The 22,931-nt window shown below is 40.4% G+C and overlaps 2 protein-coding genes and 1 pseudogene across 3 annotated transcripts; 2 read left to right on the top strand and 1 right to left on the bottom strand.

The window, feature by feature from the left end:
- The first annotated feature begins 6,264 nt into the window (after positions 1-6,264).
- LOC308433238 (dual specificity mitogen-activated protein kinase kinase 4-like) lies at positions 6,265-7,699 on the top strand (annotated as a pseudogene). The gene is made up of 2 exons: positions 6,265-6,279; positions 6,476-7,699. The product of its transcript is annotated as a dual specificity mitogen-activated protein kinase kinase 4-like (transcript).
- Positions 7,700-11,349: 3,650 nt separating this feature from the next.
- On the bottom strand, positions 11,350-11,724 carry LOC308432881 (uncharacterized protein; the record flags this gene model as incomplete). Its single annotated transcript, XM_080932744.1, has 1 exon — positions 11,350-11,724. One exon carries the CDS (start codon positions 11,722-11,724, stop codon positions 11,350-11,352), a length of 375 nt encoding a protein of 124 aa, XP_080788870.1.
- Positions 11,725-14,484: 2,760 nt separating this feature from the next.
- Positions 14,485-14,817, top strand: LOC308432883 (uncharacterized protein; the record flags this gene model as incomplete). The annotated part of the gene is made up of 1 exon (XM_080932746.1): positions 14,485-14,817. The coding sequence occupies one exon, from the start codon at positions 14,485-14,487 to the stop codon at positions 14,815-14,817; it is 333 nt and encodes a 110-aa protein (XP_080788872.1).
- Between the last annotated feature and the right edge of the window lie 8,114 nt (positions 14,818-22,931).

The raw sequence follows: 22,931 nt of genomic DNA, 5'->3' as shown, positions 1-22,931 counted from the left end.
TCCCACCACAGCAAGTAGTGAATTACCAAACACTCCAGAAAAGCAAGACTCAGACTTGAAATCATACTTCACAATGATGATGGAGATCTTGGAGAAGTACATGAATACCTCCTTTAAACAATTACAGGAGAACACACATAAACAAATAGATGCTCTTAAAGAGAAAACAAAAAAAATCACCAAAAGAACTACAGGAAAACACAACCAAACAGATGAAGAAATTGAAAATGAAAATAAAAACAATTTTAAAAAATCACAAAAACGACAACCCTGAAGATAGAAAATCTAAAAAAGAAATTAGGGGTCACAGATGCAAGCATTTCCAACAGACTGCAAAAGAAGAAAGAGAGAATCTCAGGGGTCGAAGACAACATGGAAAACATAGACAAATGAGTCAGAGAAGATGCAAAAATCAAAAAACTCCTAACCCAAAGCATCCAGGAGATCCAGGACACAATGAGAAGATCAAACCTAAAAATAATAAGAATAGAAGAGGGTGAAGAATATCAACTAAAAGGCACAGTAAATATCTTCAACAAAATTATAGAAGAAAATGTTCCTTCCAGTAAGAATGAGATGACAATGAGCATAAAAGAAGCCTTCAAACTCCAAATAGGCTGTATCAGAAAAGAAAATCTTCCCGACACATAATAGTCAAAACACCAAGTGTTCAAAACAAAGAAAAAAATACTAATAGCAGTAAGGAAAAAGTACATGTAAAGGCAGACCAATCAGAATTACACCTGACTTCTCAACAGAGACTATGAAAGCTAGAAGATCCTGGACAGACATCATACAGATTCTAAGAGAACACAAATGTGAGCCCAGGTTACTATATCCAGTGCAACTCTCATTTACCATAGGTGGAGAGACCAAGATATTCTAGACAAAACTAAATTTACACAATATCTGAACACAAATCCAGCCCTACTAAGAATAATAGATGGAAAAGCATACACAAAGAGGGAAACTACACCTTAGAAAAAGCAAGAAAATAACTAAGCAAGAAAACTAAAAAAAAAAGAAAAACACACAGACATAGTTCTACCCCAAAAAGCAAAAACAGCAGGAAACAGCAATCACTAATCCTTAATATCTGTTAACATAAATGGACTCAATTCCCCAATAAAGATACATAGACTATCAGACTGGATACATAAACAAAATCCAGCAATTTGCTGAATACAGGAAATTAATCTCAGAGGCAAAGACATACACTATCTCAGAGTAAAAGGCTGGGGGAAAAAAACTTCCAAGCAAATGGCCCCAGGAAACAAGCTAAAGTAGCCATTCTAATATCGAATAAAGTAGATTTTCAACCAAAAGTTATCAAAAAAGATAAGGAAGGACACTTTTTACTCATTACAGGAAAAATTTATCAGGATGAATTCGCAATCCTAAACATATATGCTCCAAATACAAGAGCACTCATATTCATAAAAGAAACTCTACTAAAGGTCAAAACATACATTGCACCAAACACAATAATATTGGGCGACTTCAACACCCCACTCTCATCAATGGACAGATCATGGGAGCAGATACTGAACAGAGACAGTGTGAAACAAGCAGAGGTTATGAAACAATTGGAATTAACTGACATTTACAGAACATTTCACCCTAAAACAAGAGAATATACCTTCTTCTCAGCACCTCACGGCACATTCTCCAAAATTTACCATATAGTCGGTCACAAAACAAGCCTCAATAGATATAAGAAGATTGAAATACTCCCATGCATCCTATCAGAACACCATGGACTAAGGCTGGTCTTCAATAACAACAAAAATAACAAAAAGCCCACATATGCATGGAAGCTAAACAATGGATGGTCAAAGAAGAAATAAAGAAAAAATATAAGGATTTTTTTAGAATTTAATGAAAATAAAAGCACAACATACTCAACCCTATGGGATGCAATGAAAGCAGTACTAAGAGAAAAACTCATAGCTCTGAGTGCCTCCAAAATGAAACTGGAGAGAGCATACGCTAGCAAGTGAAAATGTGACAGCACAGCTGAAAGTGCTAAAACAAAAAGAAATAGATGCACCGAAGAGGAATCAACAGCAGGAAATAATCAAACTTGCAGCAGAAATCAACCAAGTAGAAAGAAAAAGAGTCATACAAAGAATCAACAAAACCAGGAGCTGGTTCTTTGAGAAAATTAACAAGATTGATAAACCTTTAGCCAGACTGACTAGAGGGGAAGGAGAGAGTATCCAAATTAACAAAATCAGAAATGAAACTGGAGACATAACAACAGAAACTCAGGAAATTAAAGAAATCATCAGATCCTAATACAAAAGCCTATACTCAACAAAACTGGAAAATCTGGACAAAATGGATAAATTTCTAGACAGATACCAGATACCAAAAGCCTCTCAAACAAACAAAAACAAAAAACAAAAAACAAAAACTCATGACCAGATGGGTTCAATACAGAATTCTATCAGACATTTATTAGATAACCTAATACCAATACTCTCCAAACTATTTCACAAAAGAAAGTCAGATGGAACTACTCAATTCCTTCTTCGAAGTCTCAATAACTCGAATTTCTAAACCACACAAAAACCCTAAAAGAAAAGAGAATGTCAGACCAATCTCCCTTATGAACACAGATGCAAAAATACTCAATAAAATTTTTGCAAACCAAATCCAAGAACACATCAAAAGAATCATTCACCATGATCAAGTAGGTTTTATCCCTGGGATGCAGGGATGGTTTAATATACAGAAATCCATCAACGTAATCCACCATATAAACAAACTCAAAGAAAAAAAAAAACACATGGTCACCTCACTAGATGAGAAAGCATTTGACAAAATTTAACACCCCCTCATGTTAAAAGTCATGGAAAGAGCAGGAATCAAGGCCAATGCATAAACATAATAAAAACAATATACAGCAAACCGATAGCCAACATCAAACAAAACAGTAAGAAACTTGAAGCAGTCCCACTAAAATCAGGGACTCGACAAGGCTGCTCACTCTCCCCCTACCTATTCAACATAGTACTGGAAGTCCTGGCCAGAGCAATTAGACAGCAAAAGAAAATCAAAGGGATACAAATCAGAAAGGAAGAAGTTTGCAGATGACGTGATAGTATAGTTAAGTGACCCCAAAAATTCCACCAGAGAACTTTTACAGCTTATAAACAAGTTCAGCAAAGTGGCTGGATATAAAATTAACTCAAACAAATCAGTAGCCTTCCTATATTCAAAGGACAAATATGCTGAAAAAGAAATTAGGGGAAAGATACCATTCATAATAGTCACAAACAATATGAAATACTTTGATGTGACCCTAACTGAGCAAGTGGAATACATGTATGACAAGAACTTCAAATCTCTGAAGAAAGAAATTTAAGAAGATCTCAGAAGATGGAGAGATCTCCCATGCACATGGATTGGAAGGATCAACATTGTAAAAATGGCAATCTTACCAAAAGCAATCTACAGATTTAATGCAATCCCCATCAAAATTCCTACTCAATTCTTCATAGAGTTGGAAAGAGCAATTTGCAAATTCACCTGGAATAACAAGAAATCTAGAATATCAAAATCTGTTCTCAACAACAAAAAACACTTCTGCGGGAATCACTATCCCTGACCTCAAGCTATATTACAAAGTAATTGTGTGGAAAACTGCATGGTACTGGTACGAAGATAGGCAGGTAGATCAATGGAACAGAATAGAAGATCCAGGAATGAACTCTCACACATATGGTCACTTGATTTTTGACAAAGGAGCTGAAAACATTCAGTGAACAAAGGACAGTCTCTTCAACAAATGGTGTTGGCTCAACTGGCAGTCAGCATGCAGAAGAATGAAAATTAATCCTTTCTTATCTCCTTGTACAAAGCTCAAGTGCAAGTGGATCAAAGAACTCCACATAAAACCAGGTACACTGAAACTACTAGAAGAGAAATTGGGGGAAACCGTAGAACACATAGGCACAGGGGAAATTTTCCTGAACAGAAAACCAATTGCTTGTGCTCTAAGATCAAAGATCAACAAATGGGACTTAATTATATTGCAAAGGTCTGTGAGGCTAAGGACACTGTCAAGAAAACAAAATGGCAGCCAACAGATTGGGAAAATATCTTTATCAATCCCACATCTGATAGAGGTCTAATATCCAATATATACAAAGAACTCAAGAAGTTAGGCACCAGAGAATCAAACAATTCTATTAAAAATGGGGTACAGAGCTAAACAAAGAATTCTCAATTGAAGAATATCGAATGGCTGAGAAGCACCCGAGGAAATGTTCAGCATCCCTAGTCATCAGGGAAATGCAAATCAAAACAACCCTGAGATTCCACCTCACAACAGTCAGAAAGGCTAAGATCAAAAACTCAGATGACAACAGATGCTGGTAAGGATGAGGAGAAAGAGGAACACTTCTCCACTATTGGTGGGTTTGTAAGCTGATACAACCATTCTGGAAATTAGTCTGCGGTTCCTCAGAAAATTGGACATAGTTCTACCTGAAGACCCAGTAATTCCACTCTGGGCATATACCCCAGAGATGCTCTAACATACAATAAAGCCACATGCTTCACCATGTTCATAGCAGCCTTATTTATAATAGCCAGAAGCTGGAAAGAACCAGATGTCCTTCAGTAGATGAATGGATACAGAAATTGTGGTATATTTACACAATGGAGTACTACTTAGCTATTAGAAACAATGACTTTATGAAATTTCTAGCAAAATGAATGTATCTAGAGAATATTGTCCTGAGTGAGGTAACCCAGTTACAAAAGATTAGACATAATATGTAGCCACTGATGATTGAATACTAGCCCCAGAAAGCTCTGAATACTCAAGAAACAACTCACAGACCATATGAAGCTCAAAGAAAGAAAGAAAGAAAGAAAGAAAGAAAGAAAGAAAGAAAGAAAGAAAGAAAGAAAGGCCAAAAAGTGGAAGCCTCAGTCCCTCTTAGAAAAAAAATAAACAATAAGTATATAGCATCATCTCAGAGTGGGGTACACATAGACCTTAAATCATTAATAACTCAAGAACTAAGAAAATAACCTTTTGGCAATTTTTGATATTTAAAAATCATATGTTTAATCTTTGTACACCAATAAAATTTGAGTATTTCCATGTTACGTTTTGTTTTACATGTACTTTATGCTCATTGTAACTAGTAAGATTTCAGTGCATACTATCAAACCATTAAAAAGTCAAGTACTGACAAAAATATATTCATATAGTTTTATGCTAAAATGCTTTTAATAATCTTTATATGTATCTCTGGTTTTTTAAGTAAAGTTGTAAGGGAAAAAAAGGATTTGAATCAGTAGGAGACAGATTGGTAGGTCATAGGGTAGTTTCAGGGAAGTATTGGGGTTGGATAATATTAAAACCTATTGTATACATGTATACATTTTTTAAAAACATAATTTAAAGTTTATTTTAAAATTAAATAAAACAATGTATACACTCTGACATGTGTGTGTGTGTGTGGTACGTGTATATATTCATGTTGGTATGTGTACATGCATTCGGAGGTTAAGGGTAGAAGTCCAGTGTCTTTTTTGATTTCTCCATACTTTTTTTTGAGACAAGATATTTCACTAGAGTTGGAACAGAAATTCATCTAGTTCATTACCCTAGTCCAGGGTTACATGTGAGCACCACTGTTTATGTTCTCTCTGTCTTTCTGTCTCCCTCTGTATGTGTGTGTTTCTGTCTGTCTGTGTCTATGTGTGTACATGTGAGTGTGTATGTGTGTGTTTGTATTATATTGATGTGTGTACTCTGTACAATGGACGTTAGAAGACAACCTCCGTTATTGGTGCTTGCCTTCCACTTTGTTTGAGAATAGATATCACAGCTGTGAATACCTGTCTATCTGGCCCATGTGTTTCCCTGTCTCTATCTCCTTAGAGAGGCATGTTGGAATTACATAAACATGTTTTATATATCTGGCTTTTACATGGCCTGTGGAAATCTAAACCTAAACCTTTGGGTTATACAATAGGCACCCTTTGTGGGTTGTTGTTGTTTTTTTTTTTTTTTTTTTTTTTTTTTTTTTTTTTTTTTTTTTGTCAACTCAACACAAGCTAGGGTTGTCTGAGAAAAAGGAACCACAAATGAGAAAATATCTATTTAAGATTGACCAGTGTGCAAGTCTATGGGCATATTATGTTGATTACTGATTTATGTGTGAAGGCCCAGCCAAGTCTGGGTGGTACCATGCCTGGTTAGATGATCCTGGTTGCTATAAGAACCAAGCTGTACAAGCCATGAAGAGCAAGCCCGTAAGCAGTGTTCCGGCATGGCCTCCACATCAGCTCTTGTTTCCAGGTTCCTGCCTTGAGGTCCTGCCACGAATTCCTGAGATGATGGACTACAAGCTGTAAGATAAAATAAATCTCCCCCCAACACACACACACACACACACACACACACACACAATTCAAGATGTTTTACCACAACAATAAAAATCCTAACTAGGAGCAAGAGGCCACACTTGCTGCATTGCAGCCACCTTGGTGCTTCTCAGCTCCCACTTCCAACAATGGTGGCTCTGAACCCGAGCGGTGGCGGCTCTGGGGATGGTGGACTCCAGCTCCTTGCCACCCAGTGGTCAGAAGCATTCAGGGTAAATGCAAAGCACTGAAGTTGAATTTTACAAATCCACCCCTCAAATTGAACAGCTCGTTTTACTCTGAATCTTAATACTACAGGAGTCCAGAACCGGCACGTAAGAGACTGAGAACACACAGCATTGAGTCATCAGGAAAGCTGAAGATCTCCCCTGAACATTTGGATTTCACTGCAGAGGACTTGAAAGATCATGGAGAACTTGGACAAGGAGCTTATGGTTCTGTCAACAAAATGGTCCACAAACCAAGTGGGCAGATAATGGCAGTTAGAGGAATACGATCAACTGTAGATGAAAAAGAACAAAGACAACTTCTTATGGATTTGGATGTAGTAATGCGGAGTAGTGATTGCCCATACATTGTTCAGTTCTATGGTGCACTCTTCAGGGAGGGCGACTGTTGAATCTGTATGGGACTCATGTCTACTTCATTCGATAAGTTTTACAAATATGTATATAGTGTGTTAGATGACGTTATCCCGGAAGAGATCTTAGGCAAAATCACTTTGGTAGCTGTGAAAGCACCAAACTACTTAAAGGAAAACTTGAAAAGTATTCACAGAGACACCAAACCTTTCAGTATTCTTCTGGACAGAAGTAGAGATATAAAGCTCTGATTTCAGCATCAGTAGACAGCTTGCAGATTCTATTGCCAAGACCAGAGATGCTGAGCATAGGCTGTATATGGCACCTGAGAGAATAGACCCAAGTACCTGAGGACAAGGGTATGATGTCTGCTCTGATATCTGGAGTTTGGGGATTCCATTGTGTGAGTTGGCCACAGGCCAATTTCCTTATCCAAAGGGGAATAGTGTATTTGATCAGCTAACACAGATGAAAGGACACTCTCCCCAGCTGAGTAATTCCAAAGAAAGGGAGATCTCCCCCAGTTTCATCAACTTTGTCACCTGTGCCTTATGAAGGTCAAATCCAAAAGGCCCAAGTACAAAGAGCTTCTGAAACATCCCTTAATTTTGATGTATGAAGAATGTACTGTAGAGGTCACAGGCTATGTTTGTAAAATCCTGAATCAGATGCCAGCTACTCCCAGCTCTCCCATATGCATCAACTAATACTGCTGCGACATCCGACTAGAGAAAAGAGGGCTGAGAGGAAGCAAGATGTAAAGAGTTTTCATCCTTGTTTTAGTCAGAGTTTCTATTCCTGCACAAAACATCATGACCAAAAAACAAGTTTGCTCGGAAAGGGTTTATTCAGCATACATACACTTTCACATTGCAGTTCATCATCAAAGGAAGTCAGGACTGTCAGGACTGGAACCCAAGCAGATCAGGAAGCAGGAGCTGATGCAGAGGACATGGAGGGATGTCACTTACTGACTTGCTTCCCCTGGCTTGCTCACCTTGCTTTCTTATAAAACACCAGGTCTACCAGCCCAGAGATGGCACCACCCACAATGGGCTGGGCCCTCCCCCCTTGATCACTAGTTGAGAAAATGCCTTACAGCTGGATCTCATGGAGGCATTTCCTCAACTGAGGCTCCTTTATCTGAGATAACACCAGCTTGTGTCAAGTTGACATACAAAACCAGCCAGTACAATCCTGTACCACAATGTTTTTATTGCTCACATAGACACCCTGTGCAATAAGATTGGTGTTTGTTCCCATCATGCCTGTGTACTTCTGTCACCTAGAATGTGCTTCCCTGTCATACCTGACTGATCACGGTGTTAGTGCTGGTCAGAGACCTCATCCTGCTCTTTTGTGATGATCATATTTATGACGTGTGGAAGTCAGTACGATCAAGTTGTTGACTGGGATTAGATCCCGCCTTAAATTCATTTCTAGACTCAAAACCTGGAGACACAGCTACTGGAATGGTGTTTCGTGAGCTTCCAAAGGCTGGAAGGACACAGTCATTGTGAGCTTCCAAAGGCTGGAAGGACACAGTCATGGATGTACTATGTCTGAACATAGAGACCTGGGCTTGAGTGAGAAGAGCTTGCACAGCCAGTGAGACACGTTGCCTTCTGCAGCTGGGAGACAAAGGAAGGACTTCCTCTTTCACCAAGTGCAATAGATTTACTGATCTGATATTCTGCAGCTTTACAGTCACAGTCAATGTTTGGGGATTGATGTGCCCAGACAAATTCCTTGTTCAAAATGTCCTGTTAAGTTAGAATTAGCCTATATTTACCAAAAACCATGTTGCTTTCAGAGAAGCGAACATTACAATACTGAAACAGGACAGAATGTGTGCTTTGTCCTTTTCCAGCCCTGATTTTTGATGGGAAGACACAGGAGTCTGCCACCTGTCACAGAAGGGTGCTGCCAACTTGATGCTCTACCTGCGACCAACCGCCAGGACTGAAAGAAGGAAACAGTACTGAGGGCAAAGTTTACAAATGTTTTTGATTCTGGTATTTTATCCATAATATCTTGTAGCAGCTAGAGATTCCCTCTTGGCCTTAAACCTGGGACTTGAGCCATTATAACTCACTAACAGGGAGAACTGATGTACCTTGATGAAGATTTCCTGCAGGCAGCAAAACACCAAATCACAACTCTTCGCTTCTTGTCATCATGGGCCAGGTCCTCAATTTCTAACTCTTTCCCTTCCCCACAATTGGTTGTCACCATGTGATTTTTGCTCAGTCCAATATTCCACCTTGTTTTCCACATGTGGAACCTAAAATTACCAGGGATGCTACTGACCACAGTCTATAACCCTGGATCTCTCCTATGCTCGGATGTTCAGAAAGCTGAGTGATGTAGCTGGGCGCAGTTGATGTAGCTGAGAGAGAGGCAGTCTGTTGGAGAGGCACATTTGGGCAGAATAAAGACCTGAAACGGCAGCCTTTCGGAGAGACATAGCTGTCTCCTCCTGGGGTCTCTACCAGTTCACTATCTCTCTTGGGAGTGGAATTCTACCCACCTCTGTCCCCAAAAGGACAAAATGAAAACGAAGCCACTTCATCTCATGTGCTGCTTGTCTTTAGCCCATTAGCCAGGCACTGAGCATTAGGCTTGGCACAGCATTTAGGCAGCACTGGTAGTTTGGTCTGCCATGCAGGATCTATTCCTGGTGGGCACTTCTGTGACTCCAGAGAGGCACTCAAAGCACTATCAAACAATAAAAGGAGAATGGTGCTGTTCGAAGTTATATCCCTCCTCACAGAAGAATTTAAAATTGATTTCTCTCTTGGTACACTTCCTTCATTTACACCCCTGATCCCCTAACCCTAACCCCTCTCTATGTTCTACAAGGAGACATTATGGGATGTCTTCCTTACTCTGCACCAAGCCATTGTCCTCCATTGCTCCCAGGACTCCAGAGGAATTTGTTTCTCTGCTGTCAGCTTCCTGTCTGGCTCAGCATAGCCTCACTCCGCCATTATGCAAATGGAGTTCAAAGTAATTCTGACTGTCCAGGAGCTATCTCACTTTCTGCTGTGTGGGTGACCACATGAAAATGCAATGTTAGTGTATTAATCGTATATTACTATAAACTACAAACTTAAGGGCAAGAAATTTATGACAATGTATCTTTAATAAAACAATAGAGTGTATAGTGTCCAAAAACTATGAAAATAGTGTAAGAACTGTACATTGTGAGCTCTGGTTATTTTTCTCTTATACTATGTGAAAGTATAGAAAATTATCAAAAAAAAAAAAAAGAAAGAAAGAAAAGAAATCCTAACTAAGGCACCTGCCATGCTGAGATTGATGTGGGTCCTGGGGATCTAAACTTGGCTCTTTATATTTGTGTGGCAGGCACTCCACTGACTGAGCCAAGTATCAAACACCCTTCCTTGTTCATTTCTTCACAAATGTATTTTTTATCTAATGCTATAGACCAAAAGCAAACTTATCTCCAGGGCATGAGAAAAGGGGATCAAACTCCTAGAAGGAATTGGGTTGTATGTTCTACAACAGCTTGGATGACCCAGGGTTCTTCTGACCATCAGTAATGCTCAAGGGGCTGGCTCAAGGGGCTGAGTGAATGACTAAATACAAATCAGATGGATGAATCTGAGCTCTCCTCACTCCTCCCTAGTCAGATACAAGGTACCAATGGAAGGTCAAATTCCCAGTGTGGACACAGGAGGACTGGAGGACTCGGTGGGTCCAACAGTGAATCCTGGAGGCTGAGAGTAACTAAGATGTTCTGGAAAGAAAAGGAGGATTCTGAGCTGAGGTTCATGACTCACTGCAAGGACCTGGCCCTCCCCAATATCAGGAAGATGTATCTGCCCAAAAATCAGCCACCACTGCCTGTCTCTTCCATCTAGAATGTCCTACCTGTTAAGATGGAGTTTATTTCCTCCCATGGAAAGACAGTTTAGAGGCTGGAAAGTAAATGAGATACAGGAGTCAACAGTTTGGGAGAAGTTGGCTGAAGTTTATTAGGAAAGAGGATTTTTGAGATTACAGATATGTCGATGCAATGGGAAAACAGGTCATTAGTGAGAGTTTCAGGCACTGTATGATGACACAGCGTAACATAACAAGACTACATCAGCCACAGTCATGACTCAATAGCAAGTGATACAGAAGACCGAGGATGAATCCATTTGCATGGTCCCTATCAAGGGGTTTAAGGATAACAATTATAGAAATGCAAGACAGCAATGGTAATAAGCTCAGTTCCTGCTGTTAACTCACAATCTTATCAGGAGCAGACAGGCAGACTGACAGACAGACAGACAGACTCACCTCTATTAGTTACCTATATCAGAAGCCAAGAGGCCAGGCATCCCATCTAGCAACAGCACTTCTTGCAGCCACACTTCTGCTGACAGCAGCAACATTTCTGCTGACAGCATCCCTTCCCACAGCCACAGCCGCAGCCACAGGAGCCACAGCCACAGGAGCTACAGCAGCATCGGCGGCAGCAGCAGACCACAGGCTTGCAACAGCCACAGCAGCCACAGCAGCCACAGCCGCAGCCACAACCACCACAGCCACCACAGCCACAGCCACCACAGCCACAGCCACCACAGCCACAGCTACCACAGCCACAGCCACCACAGCCACAGCCACCACAGCCACAGCCACCACAGCCACAGCCACCACAGCCACAGCCACCACAGCCACAGCCACCACAGCCACAGCCACCACAACCACAGCAACCCATGGTGTCAGTAGAGAGGACTCAGGTACAGTGAGGAGAGAGACTCAGGAGAGGAGAGGGAGATGTGATGCTCCTCCTGCAGAGTGAATCCCTTAAGTACCAATGCTGAGGAGTCCAACAGGGAGCACATGACCACTTCCTTACTGTCACATGACATGCCATACACGTGAGAAACTCACAAGCTAATATTTACCTCTCTTCCCAGACAGCCTTGACTTCAGTCAAGTTTTTCAGTCATGTTTGCTCTTCCTAAAGTACACTCCAGTATGAATGCAAACAGCCTAACATTTCTGGGAAGAATTCTGGGCTCTAGGGACCCAGAAATCCTGTGCAAGCAATGTGTGGTCTTCCATCTCCCCTCATTCTGTTGGAAGTATATCTGTTGTTCTGTGATGCTGTGGGCTGGGTTTATACATGACAGGCATCTTCAGAGAGCCCATAGGCCACATGAATGTGGGTTTCTGAGACGTCCACAAGCAAAGATAAGGCCTAGTACCTGCCTTCAGGGAGTTTGTAAGAGAATGTAAATCTATGAGATGGGAAGGAGAAAATAAAAACAGAGTCAAAAGTCACTGCTAAGTACAAACACCACTGTCCTGTTTACCAGCAATGGCATAAGCTGGGCTGCAGTCACTATTCCCATCCATAACTGTGGGATTTATCTAATGGGCACTCACGCCTTAATAACAATTTCTTAACATGACAGTCATTCTGGGATATGTATTTCAATGACACAATAATTTTTACAGCTTGAGTTGGGGTAGGAAGATGCTTTCCTATGTCTAGATATTAATTTGAAGGAAACACAAATATCCTCACATGGGCTCTTTCTGCCTGAGACCTTATTCTTACTGTTTAGGAAACTGTGCATAGGTCAGCAGTTTGGACATAGTGCAGCCACAAAAGGAACAGAGGAGAGTTGTTCATAGCTAGAGTAGGAATGGAAGGTATATACTGATATGAGATAAAGGTCTTTGCTGAGGGTTCTGCTGAGGTTTCAGGGTTGGCCCCAAAGAGGTGAGTGTAAACATATGAACCAAAGCACCAGAAACACAGGTGAAGACTTTTCTCCAAGAAAACACAAAAGAAGCATTGCAGATGACCATGGAGAGCTCTACACAGCTCAGGGGTGAGTAGGATCCCAGAAGATCTCCTCAGCTCTTGTGGGATTGCCTCATTGGCCAGAGCCTGTTTCCTGAACTGGCAAAGCTGAACTGGGGGATCTTAGGTTGGAAGTTTCATGAGCTAATTAATCTGTTTATTAATGGCACCTCGTACTTGGTTGGTTCACAGGGGTTTGGTTTGAGGAAAACTGGAGATGTGTGGTTTAACTTAAGGTTGTTGGTGAATCCAGTGGGAGAGTAGACATTGAAGAAAGAAAAAAGGAAGATTTCAGGGTTGGAGAGATGGCTCAACTGTTAAGTGCACTGACTGCTCATCAAAAGGTCCTGAGTTCAATTCCCAGCAACCACATAGTTGCTCACAACCATCTGTAATGGGATCGAATGCCCTCTTCTGGTGTGTCTGAAGATAGCTAAAGTGTAATTGTATGAGTATAATATAACTTTTAAATATTTTTAAAAAGAAAGGAAGCTTTCAAACAGGATTTTTATGCATTACGAATAAGGTATGGTGGAGCATCCGTGTAGCAGGTGGGAACTCAGGGGAATATTAACATAAATGTGAGAGTGGGACACTAACTGTGCCGCAGAGGCCCCAGAGCAACATGTAGTCAAGAGCAGAATATGGGTAGATTGTGTTGTCAGAGTCCGGTGTGAATGACTTACACTAGAGGATACACAGGAGAACATTACCTACAAACTTAAATCCAAGCCAGTGAATTATTAGATCAGGAAGGGGGTGAGTCCAGGGATGGGAAGGAAAGGAGCAAAGATTGTGCCATAAAGTAACCAACACACAGTTTATGTAGTAAAGAAAGAAGAAAACTACTGGACACATGGCTCAGTGGTTAAAAGCACTGATTGCTGCACCAAAGTGTCTGAGTTCAAATCCCAGCAACTACACAGTGGCTTACATCCATCTGTAATAGGATCCAAAATGCTGTTTTGGTGTGTCTGAAAAAGCTACAGTGTATTCATATACATAAAACAAATAAAGTTTAAAAAAATAGAAAAAGAAGAATCATTTCTTTTTCTATATCGTCTCTTTCTGTCTTCTTTAATTAAATAGAGAATGGGCAAACTCACAAGATGCTAATTGGGCAGTTAATGGGAAAATCACAGTATGGTAGATATAACTATTTCAGGGGGTGGGGAAATTCTATTTGGATGTTCCTATTATGCCTTTTCCTTTGAGACTTCCTGTTGAAGTGGGGAGACTTCAAGCAGGAAATGGAGAGACACACAGTAAAGAGGACCATGAAGAGGGTACTCTCAACAAGATGTCTACTTCCACATATTTCAAAGTTTTGGTATGCCCATAGAAGACGAGTGCACCTACCTGAAACCAGCTACTCATCACTGGCTTGGGACCTTAGTTTTACAAAGGAAAAGTCACTGCTAGCAAGTATACAAGATCACATGAAGTGCATGGGATATAAACAGGCAGAACTTTGGGTGACCCTGCTGGACAAACAGCAGCTGCTCCACAAGGAAGTGACCTCAGGTCATGTGTCCTCCATCCTTCTCCTTCCCCTTCCCAAGATGGTACTTAAAGGGCTCTCTCTGCAGGAGGAGCATCACATCTTCCTCTCCTCTCCTGAGTCTCTCTCCTCACTGCACCTGAGTCCTCTCTACTGACACCATGGGTTGTTGTGGCTGTGGAGGCTGTGGCTGTGGAGGCTGTGGCTGTGGTTGTGGAGGCTGTGGCTGTGGCGGCTGTGGCTGTGGTGGCTGTGGCTGTGGTGGCTGTGGCTGTGGTGGCTGTGGCTGTGGTGGCTGTGGCTGTGGTGGCTGTGGCTGCTGTGGCTGCTGTGGCTGCTGTGGCTGTTGCAAGCCTGTGGTAGTCTGTTGCTGCCACCGCAGCTGCTGTAGCTCCTGTGGCTGTGGTTGTGGCTGTGGCTGTGGAAAGGGATGTTGTCAGCAGAAATGTTGCTGCTGTCAGCAGAAGTGTGGCTGCAAGAAGTGCTGCTGCTAACATGGCCACCAGGTCTGTTTCAGCGTCATGGGCATGAGGAAACCAGAACCTTTCCTCAAACCTCCACACCAGCTTTACCTTCTCCTACCTGTCCTTGCATGTCTCCTGGCATATGGCTTTGCCTCTGGATTCTGGTTTCCTTTATTTCTACTTTGGTATTTCCAACATCCCTTCTGAGGTGTTTGCTCTCCAGTAATAAGTAGCCAAGCCCGGCAGTAGTCATCCCACTGTGCTCCTTCAGAATGGAGACTCAAGTTATTCTGGATGTTTCTGCCGATAAAGGACTGTTTCTTCCCCCGTGCTTTCCTGTCTCTATGCTTTTTATTTATTGGTACTTATCCAATATAATTTTTGTTTTCTAATAAAATGCAAATAACCACTGAATGTTTCTATTTTCTCTTCTTTGGTGTGACTGCATCCCCATTCCTAAACATTCTCTAAATCCTTATAAAAAACTTTGGTGGACACCAGAGGTGGCAGAGAACCCTCAGGCCAGTTCTCTCTCCTCTCTGCTCACCAACAGTTGTACTGTCAACATCCTGACACTCCTCAAGGATCTGCTTCTCCTCTGATTGGAGTTCCAGTTTCAAGAAGTACCAGTTACAACATGTCTTTTATTTTTCTGTCACTGTGACACAATTCCTAATTAGGTCAACTTAGAGGAGGGACGATTAATGTAAGCTCATGGTTTCAGACATCTCAGTTCATGCTTCCTCAACCCCATCCCATAATACCTGTACAGAGGCAAAACAGTACCACTGGAAATATGATGTTGCAAAGATACACAGCTCATGGCAATTGGGTATAAAAAGAAAACTCACAATAGGGCAAGGAGTTGGAAACTGGGACTCACACGTACAATTAGATCCAACTCAAAGATTACCTCAAGTCTCTGTGGCCCATCATTGATAGTGATTAAGCCATTGATGAAATCATACCCCTCTGACAAGGTCATGCCTTCTGTATTGGGACCAAACACACTACACCTGATCTCTAGAAGACATCTCAGATCCATATTGGGAAAGTCAAATTCCACAAATCATCGATAACCTTGTTTTACACACAAACTCACAACACTCACATGCACAACCTCAACATAATACAGCCTCTCCATCATTCACACAGAGAGACATAATGACTCACATGTATAAATACACACACAACACAAACAACAACACTCATTACTGAAATACAGATAATATTTTATTTCTATCCTTTAAGGACATTCACCATTGCCTTGGAGAACAGACAACAAGCTTTGCTTTCTTTTGGTGTGTGTGTGTGTGTGTGTGTGTGTGTTTGTGTATGTGTGTGTGTGTGTCTGTGTGTTTGTGGTGTTTTCTGTAACTTCATCTATGACATGCACTTCAAATCTTGACATTGCTTCTCTAGCCTCTCTAGTTCTAACTACACATTAGTTTTGAAATTTTGCTCAGCAACAATATTAGGGTTAGATGTGCTTCTGGGAAGATGTTCATCCTATAAAGACTGCTCAAAATTCTTCTGTTTTCTTTTGTTTTGTTTTGTTTATTTCAGGTAATGCTGGCCAGAGAAGATCACTGAAATGGCTTTAAATCATCAACTGCTCAGCCAGTCTTTAGGGGACTTGAGATTTACATCTCTTCATTATAATATTATCAGAATGCTCATTTGCCACCACAGAGCACACTCTCCTGCCATTTATAATCATACCAGGTATGAAGCACGGTCTCAAATTTCGGGTACTAGAGATGTCATCCTACAGTACATGTGAGAACAGAATTCTCCAGTAGGAACAAACCTAAGTCACTCCATCAAAACTTCACTGCATCCACACCTTGGGGAGACACTTTGTAGAGATTATCCCTGCTGTCCCTTTCAATACAGAAGATCACCATTTCTCCACTTCTTCACTCTGGTTACACTCATTGCCTCTGCATTAATTTGTCTCTGGTCACAATGGAAGTTTCCTGAAAAACCTTGAAATCCCATAGCCTGTTTTCAGAGAAATTTTGAAATAATACATTGGAATGGTGCTAAGAGCTAGGGCTGTCCCACAATCCTCTATAAACAAATTTTACCAAGAGAGAGCAGGTTTTACAGGAGTGCTCTCAATCCTAGGCCCATAGGTGAGACCCCACTTTCACTTCAATAACTGTCCAAAGAAAGACCCGCCAGGAGCACACAAGTGACAGGATCTGTGGAGTAGCCTGGAATAGGACCCTTCTGGTATTCATCTGCTCACAGTGCTAAGGCTGACCTGCAGCCCTTCATACCCAAATCTCGACCCAGAAATGCTCTCACTCCTAGAATCACAGGCTCACAGACCCACAGAAGGGACAAGCACCAGTCAGAGAAAACAAGACCAACTAACACCAGAGATAATCAGGTGGTGAGATGCAAGCATAAGAACCTAAGCAACAAAAATAAAGGTACTTGGCATCATCAAAACTCAGTTCTCACAACACAGCAAGTCCTGGATACCCATCACACTGGAAAAGCAAGATTTGAATTTAAAAGCACATTTCATGAGGATGAGAAAGGAGTTTAAGTAGAACACGAATAACTCCTTTAATGAAACACAGAAGAATACAGGTAAACAATTAGAAGCCTTTAGAGAGGAAACACAAAATTGCTAAAGAACTATAAAAAACAATAGCAAACAGGTGAAGGAAATGAACAAAACCATCCAGGATCAAAAAATGAAAAGAGAAGCAATAAAGAAATCACAAAGTTTCATCAGAACTGTTAAGCAGCCAACAGATCTATGAGTGCTCAGAAGAGCTGCAGGAGGGACAACATGGAAGGATGAGTCACAACTTCTGCCCACTGTCTACCCCAAGAAACAGCTGCCCAGAACTCTCATGGCACAGGGAGCAGTGCAGCATGGAAGGACACATTTCAGGCCCAAGGCCAGACCAGGCTCAGCTACATCGGGACTGGAAACTTCCATCACAACCCACAGCCTACCCAGAGAGCAAAAACCCAGAAACAATCTCTCCCTGGAGACCATAGACTCACAGACCCACAAGAAAGACAAGCTCCAGAAAGAGACAACAAGATCACCTAACATCACCTATAACAAGATGAAAGCACAAGACTTTAAGAAACATAGACCAAGACAACCTGGCAACATCAGAACACCGTTCTCCCACCACTGCAAATAGAGGATATACCAACTCACCAGTAAAACAACATTTACACTTAAAATCATACTTCATGGTGATGATAAAGATCTTCAAGAGGCACATGAATCAATCTTTTAAAAAAAATTATAGCAGGAACCAGAAGAAATTCCTAAAAATACTACAGGAAAATGCATCTAAACAGGTGAAGGAATTGAAAATGGATATAGAAACAATAGAGAAGTCACAAAAAGAGACAACCTTGGAGTTAGAAAACCTAAGAAGGAAATCAGGAGTCATAGATGTAAGCATAACCAACAGACTACAAAAGATGGAAGAGAGGATCTCAGGAGCAGAAGACAACATAGAAAACAGAAAAAAGAGTCAGAGAAGATACAAAAATCAAGAAGCTCCTAACTCAAAGTGTCCAGGAGATCCAGGACACAATGAGAAGACCAAACCTAAGAATAATAGGTGTAGAAGAGAGAAAAGTCATCCAACTGAAAGGCCCAGTAAATATTTTCAAAAAAATTATAGAAGAGAAATTCCCTAACCTAAAAAAAAAAAAAAGAGATAATTACAAACTTACTAGAAGCCTACAGAACCTCAAATACACAGGATCAGAAAAGACATTCTTTCTGACATATAATATTCAAAACAACAAATGCTCAAAACAAAGAAAGAATACTAAAAGCAGTAAGAGAAGAAGGACAGGTAGCATATAAAGAAAGACCAATCAGAATTACACCAGACTTTACAACAGACACTAAGGTAGCTAGAAGATCATGGAATGACATCATACGTACCATAAAGGAACACAAATTCCAGCCCAGGTTACTATATCCAGAAAAAAACTCATTCAACATAGATGGAGAAACCAAAATATTTCAATACAAAGACAAATTTACACAATATCTGTCCACAAACCCAGCCCCACAAAACATAATAGATGGAAAACTCCACCACAAAGATGGAAACTTCACCCTAAGAAAATCAAGAAACTACTCCTCTTGCCACACAACACCAAAGAAGAAAAGCACACAAACATAATTCTACCACTACCAACAAAAATAGCAGTAATAACAATCACTATTCCATAATATTGCTTAACATCAGTGGGCTCAATTCTCCAATAAAAATACATAGAATATCAGACTGGATACATAAACAAGTCCTAGCATTTTGCTGCATACAGGAAACTCATTTCAACCACAACGACAGGCACTACCTCAGAGTAAAAGGTTGGGAAAATACTTTCCAAGCAAATGATCCCAAGAAACAAGCTAGAGTAGCCATCTTGATATCAAATGTAATAGATTTTTCAACCAAAAGTCATCAAAAAAGACAAGGAAGGACACTTCTTACTCATCAAAGGAAAAAATGAGAGCATCTCTGCTCCAAATACAAGAGTATCCACATTCATAAAAGGAACTCTACTAAAGCACAAAGCATATGTTACATCACACACAATAATATTTCAACACAAGTTCCCAAAGGTTTAAAGACTGGTGAGTAGGGGATATGGGCAGCCAGGGAGCAGAGAGATCTCTGCCAAGTGTGCACGGAAAGCGTGCCCCTACCCTGCCTGATCCAGGAACCAGGAACACAGCATTGGCACCTTTGTTCCCACTGGCAGCTTTGGGTTACAGAACAGGGCTTGGCCCATCTGCCACCTGGACCAGCAGTTCCCAAATGTTTAAAGACTGGTGAATAGGGGATCTGGGCAGCCAGGGAGCAGAGAGATCTCTGTCGAGTGCACACTGAAAGCGCGCCCCTGCTTTGAGTGACCCAGGGACCAGGAACCCAGCACTGGGACCTCTGCTTCCACATGGTAGCTTTGGGACGCAGAACAGGGCTAGGATCATCCACCACCTGGACCAGTGGAGATCCAGGGACACAGAACAGATACAAGGGAAAGGCAAGAACATATCACTGACAACAAGATGGCAAGAGGAAAGTGAAAGAGTATATCCCAAGGAAACCAAGACAACCTGGCAACTCCAGCTATTCCACTTCTGGGCATATACCCCAGAGACACTTTAATATACAACAACGATATATGCACCACAATGTTCATAGCAGCTCTATTTATAATAGCCAGAAGCTGGAAAGAACCCAGATGTCCTTCAGTAGATGAATGGATACAAAAATTGTGGTACATTTACACAATGGAATACTACTCAGCTATCAGAAACAATGACTTAACCAAAATCTTAAGAAAATGGCTGCATCTAGAGAATATCATCCTGAGTGAGATAACCCAGTCATAAAAGAACAGACATAATATGCAGTCACTGATAGTGGGATGTTAACCCCAGAGGCTTGGACTGCCCCAGAAACAACTCACAGACTGTGTGAAGTTCAAGAAAAAAAGAAAACAAAAACAAAAAACAAAAACAAAACAAAAAAAAAAAGTCATGCTCAATCCTTACACACCAAGAACACGTTGACAAATTCCGGGTTACACCCTGTTTTACATGTACTTTTTGCTCATTGTAAATAGTAAGACCTTAATGCAGAGTATCAAACCTTAAAAAAAAGAAAAAGAAAAAAAAAGCCAAGCAATGACACAATTGTATTTGTATACATTTATGCAAAAATGTTTAAATTTTTTTCTTTTATCTTTGTTTTTTAAAATACAGTTTAAATAAATAAATAAATAAATAAAATACTTCAACACTCCACTCTCATCAATGGACACATTATGTATGCAGAAAGTAAACAGAGACACACTAAAATTAACGGAAGGTATAAACCAAATGGATTTAACAGACATCTATAGAACATTTTATCCTAAAGCAAAAGAATATATCTTCTTCTCAGAACCTCATGGTACCTACTTCAAAATTGACCACAAGACATGACACAAAACAGGGCTCAACAGATACAATAAGACTGAAATAATCCCATGCATTCTATCAAATCACCAAGGACAAAGGCAGGGCTTCAATAACAACAACAACAACAGAAAGCCCACATTCATATGGAAGCTGAAAAATTCTATACTCAATGATAACTTTGTCAAAAAAAGAAAGAAAGAAATTAAAGTATTTTTAGAATTTAAAGAAAATGAAGGCACAATCTTATGGAATACAAGGAAAGCAGAGCTAAGATGAAAACTCATAGCTCTGAGTGCCTACAAAAAGAAACTGGAGAGAGCATACACTAACAGCTTGGCAGCACAATTGAAAAACAACACCTGAAAGCTCTAGAAGAAAGAGGAGCAAATACACCCAGTAAGGGTAGACAACAGGGAATAATCAAACTCAGGGCTGAAATCAACCAAGTAGAAACAAAAAGAACTATACAAAGCATCAATAAAGCCAAGAGATGGTTCTTTGAGAAAAAAACAAGATAGAAAACCCATTATCCAGACAAACTAGAGAGCACAGAGACAATATCCAAATTAACAAAATCAAAAATGAAAAGAAAGACATAACAACAAAAGCTGAAGAAATTCAAAAATTTATCAGATCCTATAACAAAAGCATACTCAACAAAACTGGAAAATCTGAATGAAATGGACAATTTTCTAGACAGATATGATATACCAAAGTTAAATAAAGATCAGATAAACAATCTAAACAGTCCAATAACCGCTAACAAAACGGAAACAGTCATCAAAAGTCTCCCAACTGCAAATATGCCCGAGACAATATGGGTTTACTGCAGAATTCTATCAGACCTTCAAAGAATACCTAACATCAGTACTCTTCAAACTACTGCACAAAATACGAATGGATGGAACACTACCCACTTCATTCTTTGAAGCTACAAATATGCTTATACTGAAACCACACAAAGAAAGAGAACTTCAGACCAATTTCACTTATGATTATTGATGCAAAAATACTCAATGAAATTCTCACAAGGCAAATCCAAGAACACATCAAAATGATCATTCACCATAATTAAGTAGGCTTCATCTCAGAGATGCAGAGATGCTACAATATATATAAATCATCAATGTAATTCATCATATAAACAAACTCAAAGGAAAAAAACATAACCATCACATTAAATGTTGAGGAAGCATCAAACAAAATACACCACCCCCTTTTTTTAAAAGGAAAAGTCTTAGAAACATCAGGAATTCAAGACCCATATCTAAGCATAGTAAAAGAATATACAGAAAATCAGTAGGCAACATTAAACTAAATAGAGAGAAACTGGAAGCAATCCCACTAAAATCAGTAACTAGACACAGGCTGCCTACTCTCTCCCTACCAATAAAAAATAGTGTCTGAGGCCCCCTCATAGAAGCAGGGGAGGAGGATGAGATAGGGTGTTAATGGGGGGCGGGGGGGAAACAGGGAAAAAATGATAAAATTTTAAATGTGAATAAAATATACACAGTAAAAAAGAAAGAAAAAGAAGGGCTTGCTGATAGAAGCCTGATATGAAGGTCTTCTGAGGGGCTCTGCCAGAGCCTAGCTGATACAGATGAGGATGCTTTTGGATAACCATTTGAGTGAGCACTAGGACCCCAATGGAGGACCTAAATAAAGGACTGAAGGAGCTGACAGGGTTTGCAATCCCATAAAAGAACAACAATATCAACCAACCAGAACCCCCAGAGCTCCCAGGGACTAAACCACCAACAAAAGAGTACACACGGAGGGACACAAGGCTCCAACCACATATGTAGCAGAGGATGGCATTGTCTGGAATCAATAGAAGAAGCCCTTAGTCCTGTGAAGGCTCATTTCACATGTCTAGGGGAATTCCAGGGTATTGAGGTGAGAGTGAGTGGGTGGGAGTGGGAGCATCATCAAAGAATCAGGGGGAGGGGGAATGGGAGAGGAGGAAACAGAAAAAGGGGATAACATTTGAAATGTAAGTACATGAAACATGCAATTATAAAGGGAAAAAAGATAAATCAATGCATGAACTCTCATGTGTGTGTTGGTACATGTACAAATACATGTTGGTGTATGCACAAGCAGGGGAATATCAGTGCCTTCTTTGATCTCTCCAGAGTATTTTGTGGGAAAAGATCTCTCATTGGAG

The sequence above is a fragment of the Micromys minutus genome (assembly GCF_963924665.1).
Source record: "Micromys minutus genome assembly, chromosome: 19".
Taxonomy (NCBI): Eukaryota; Metazoa; Chordata; class Mammalia; order Rodentia; family Muridae; genus Micromys; species Micromys minutus.
Note: the sequence above shows the minus strand (reverse complement) of the source record. Positions and strands in the feature narration are given on the sequence as shown.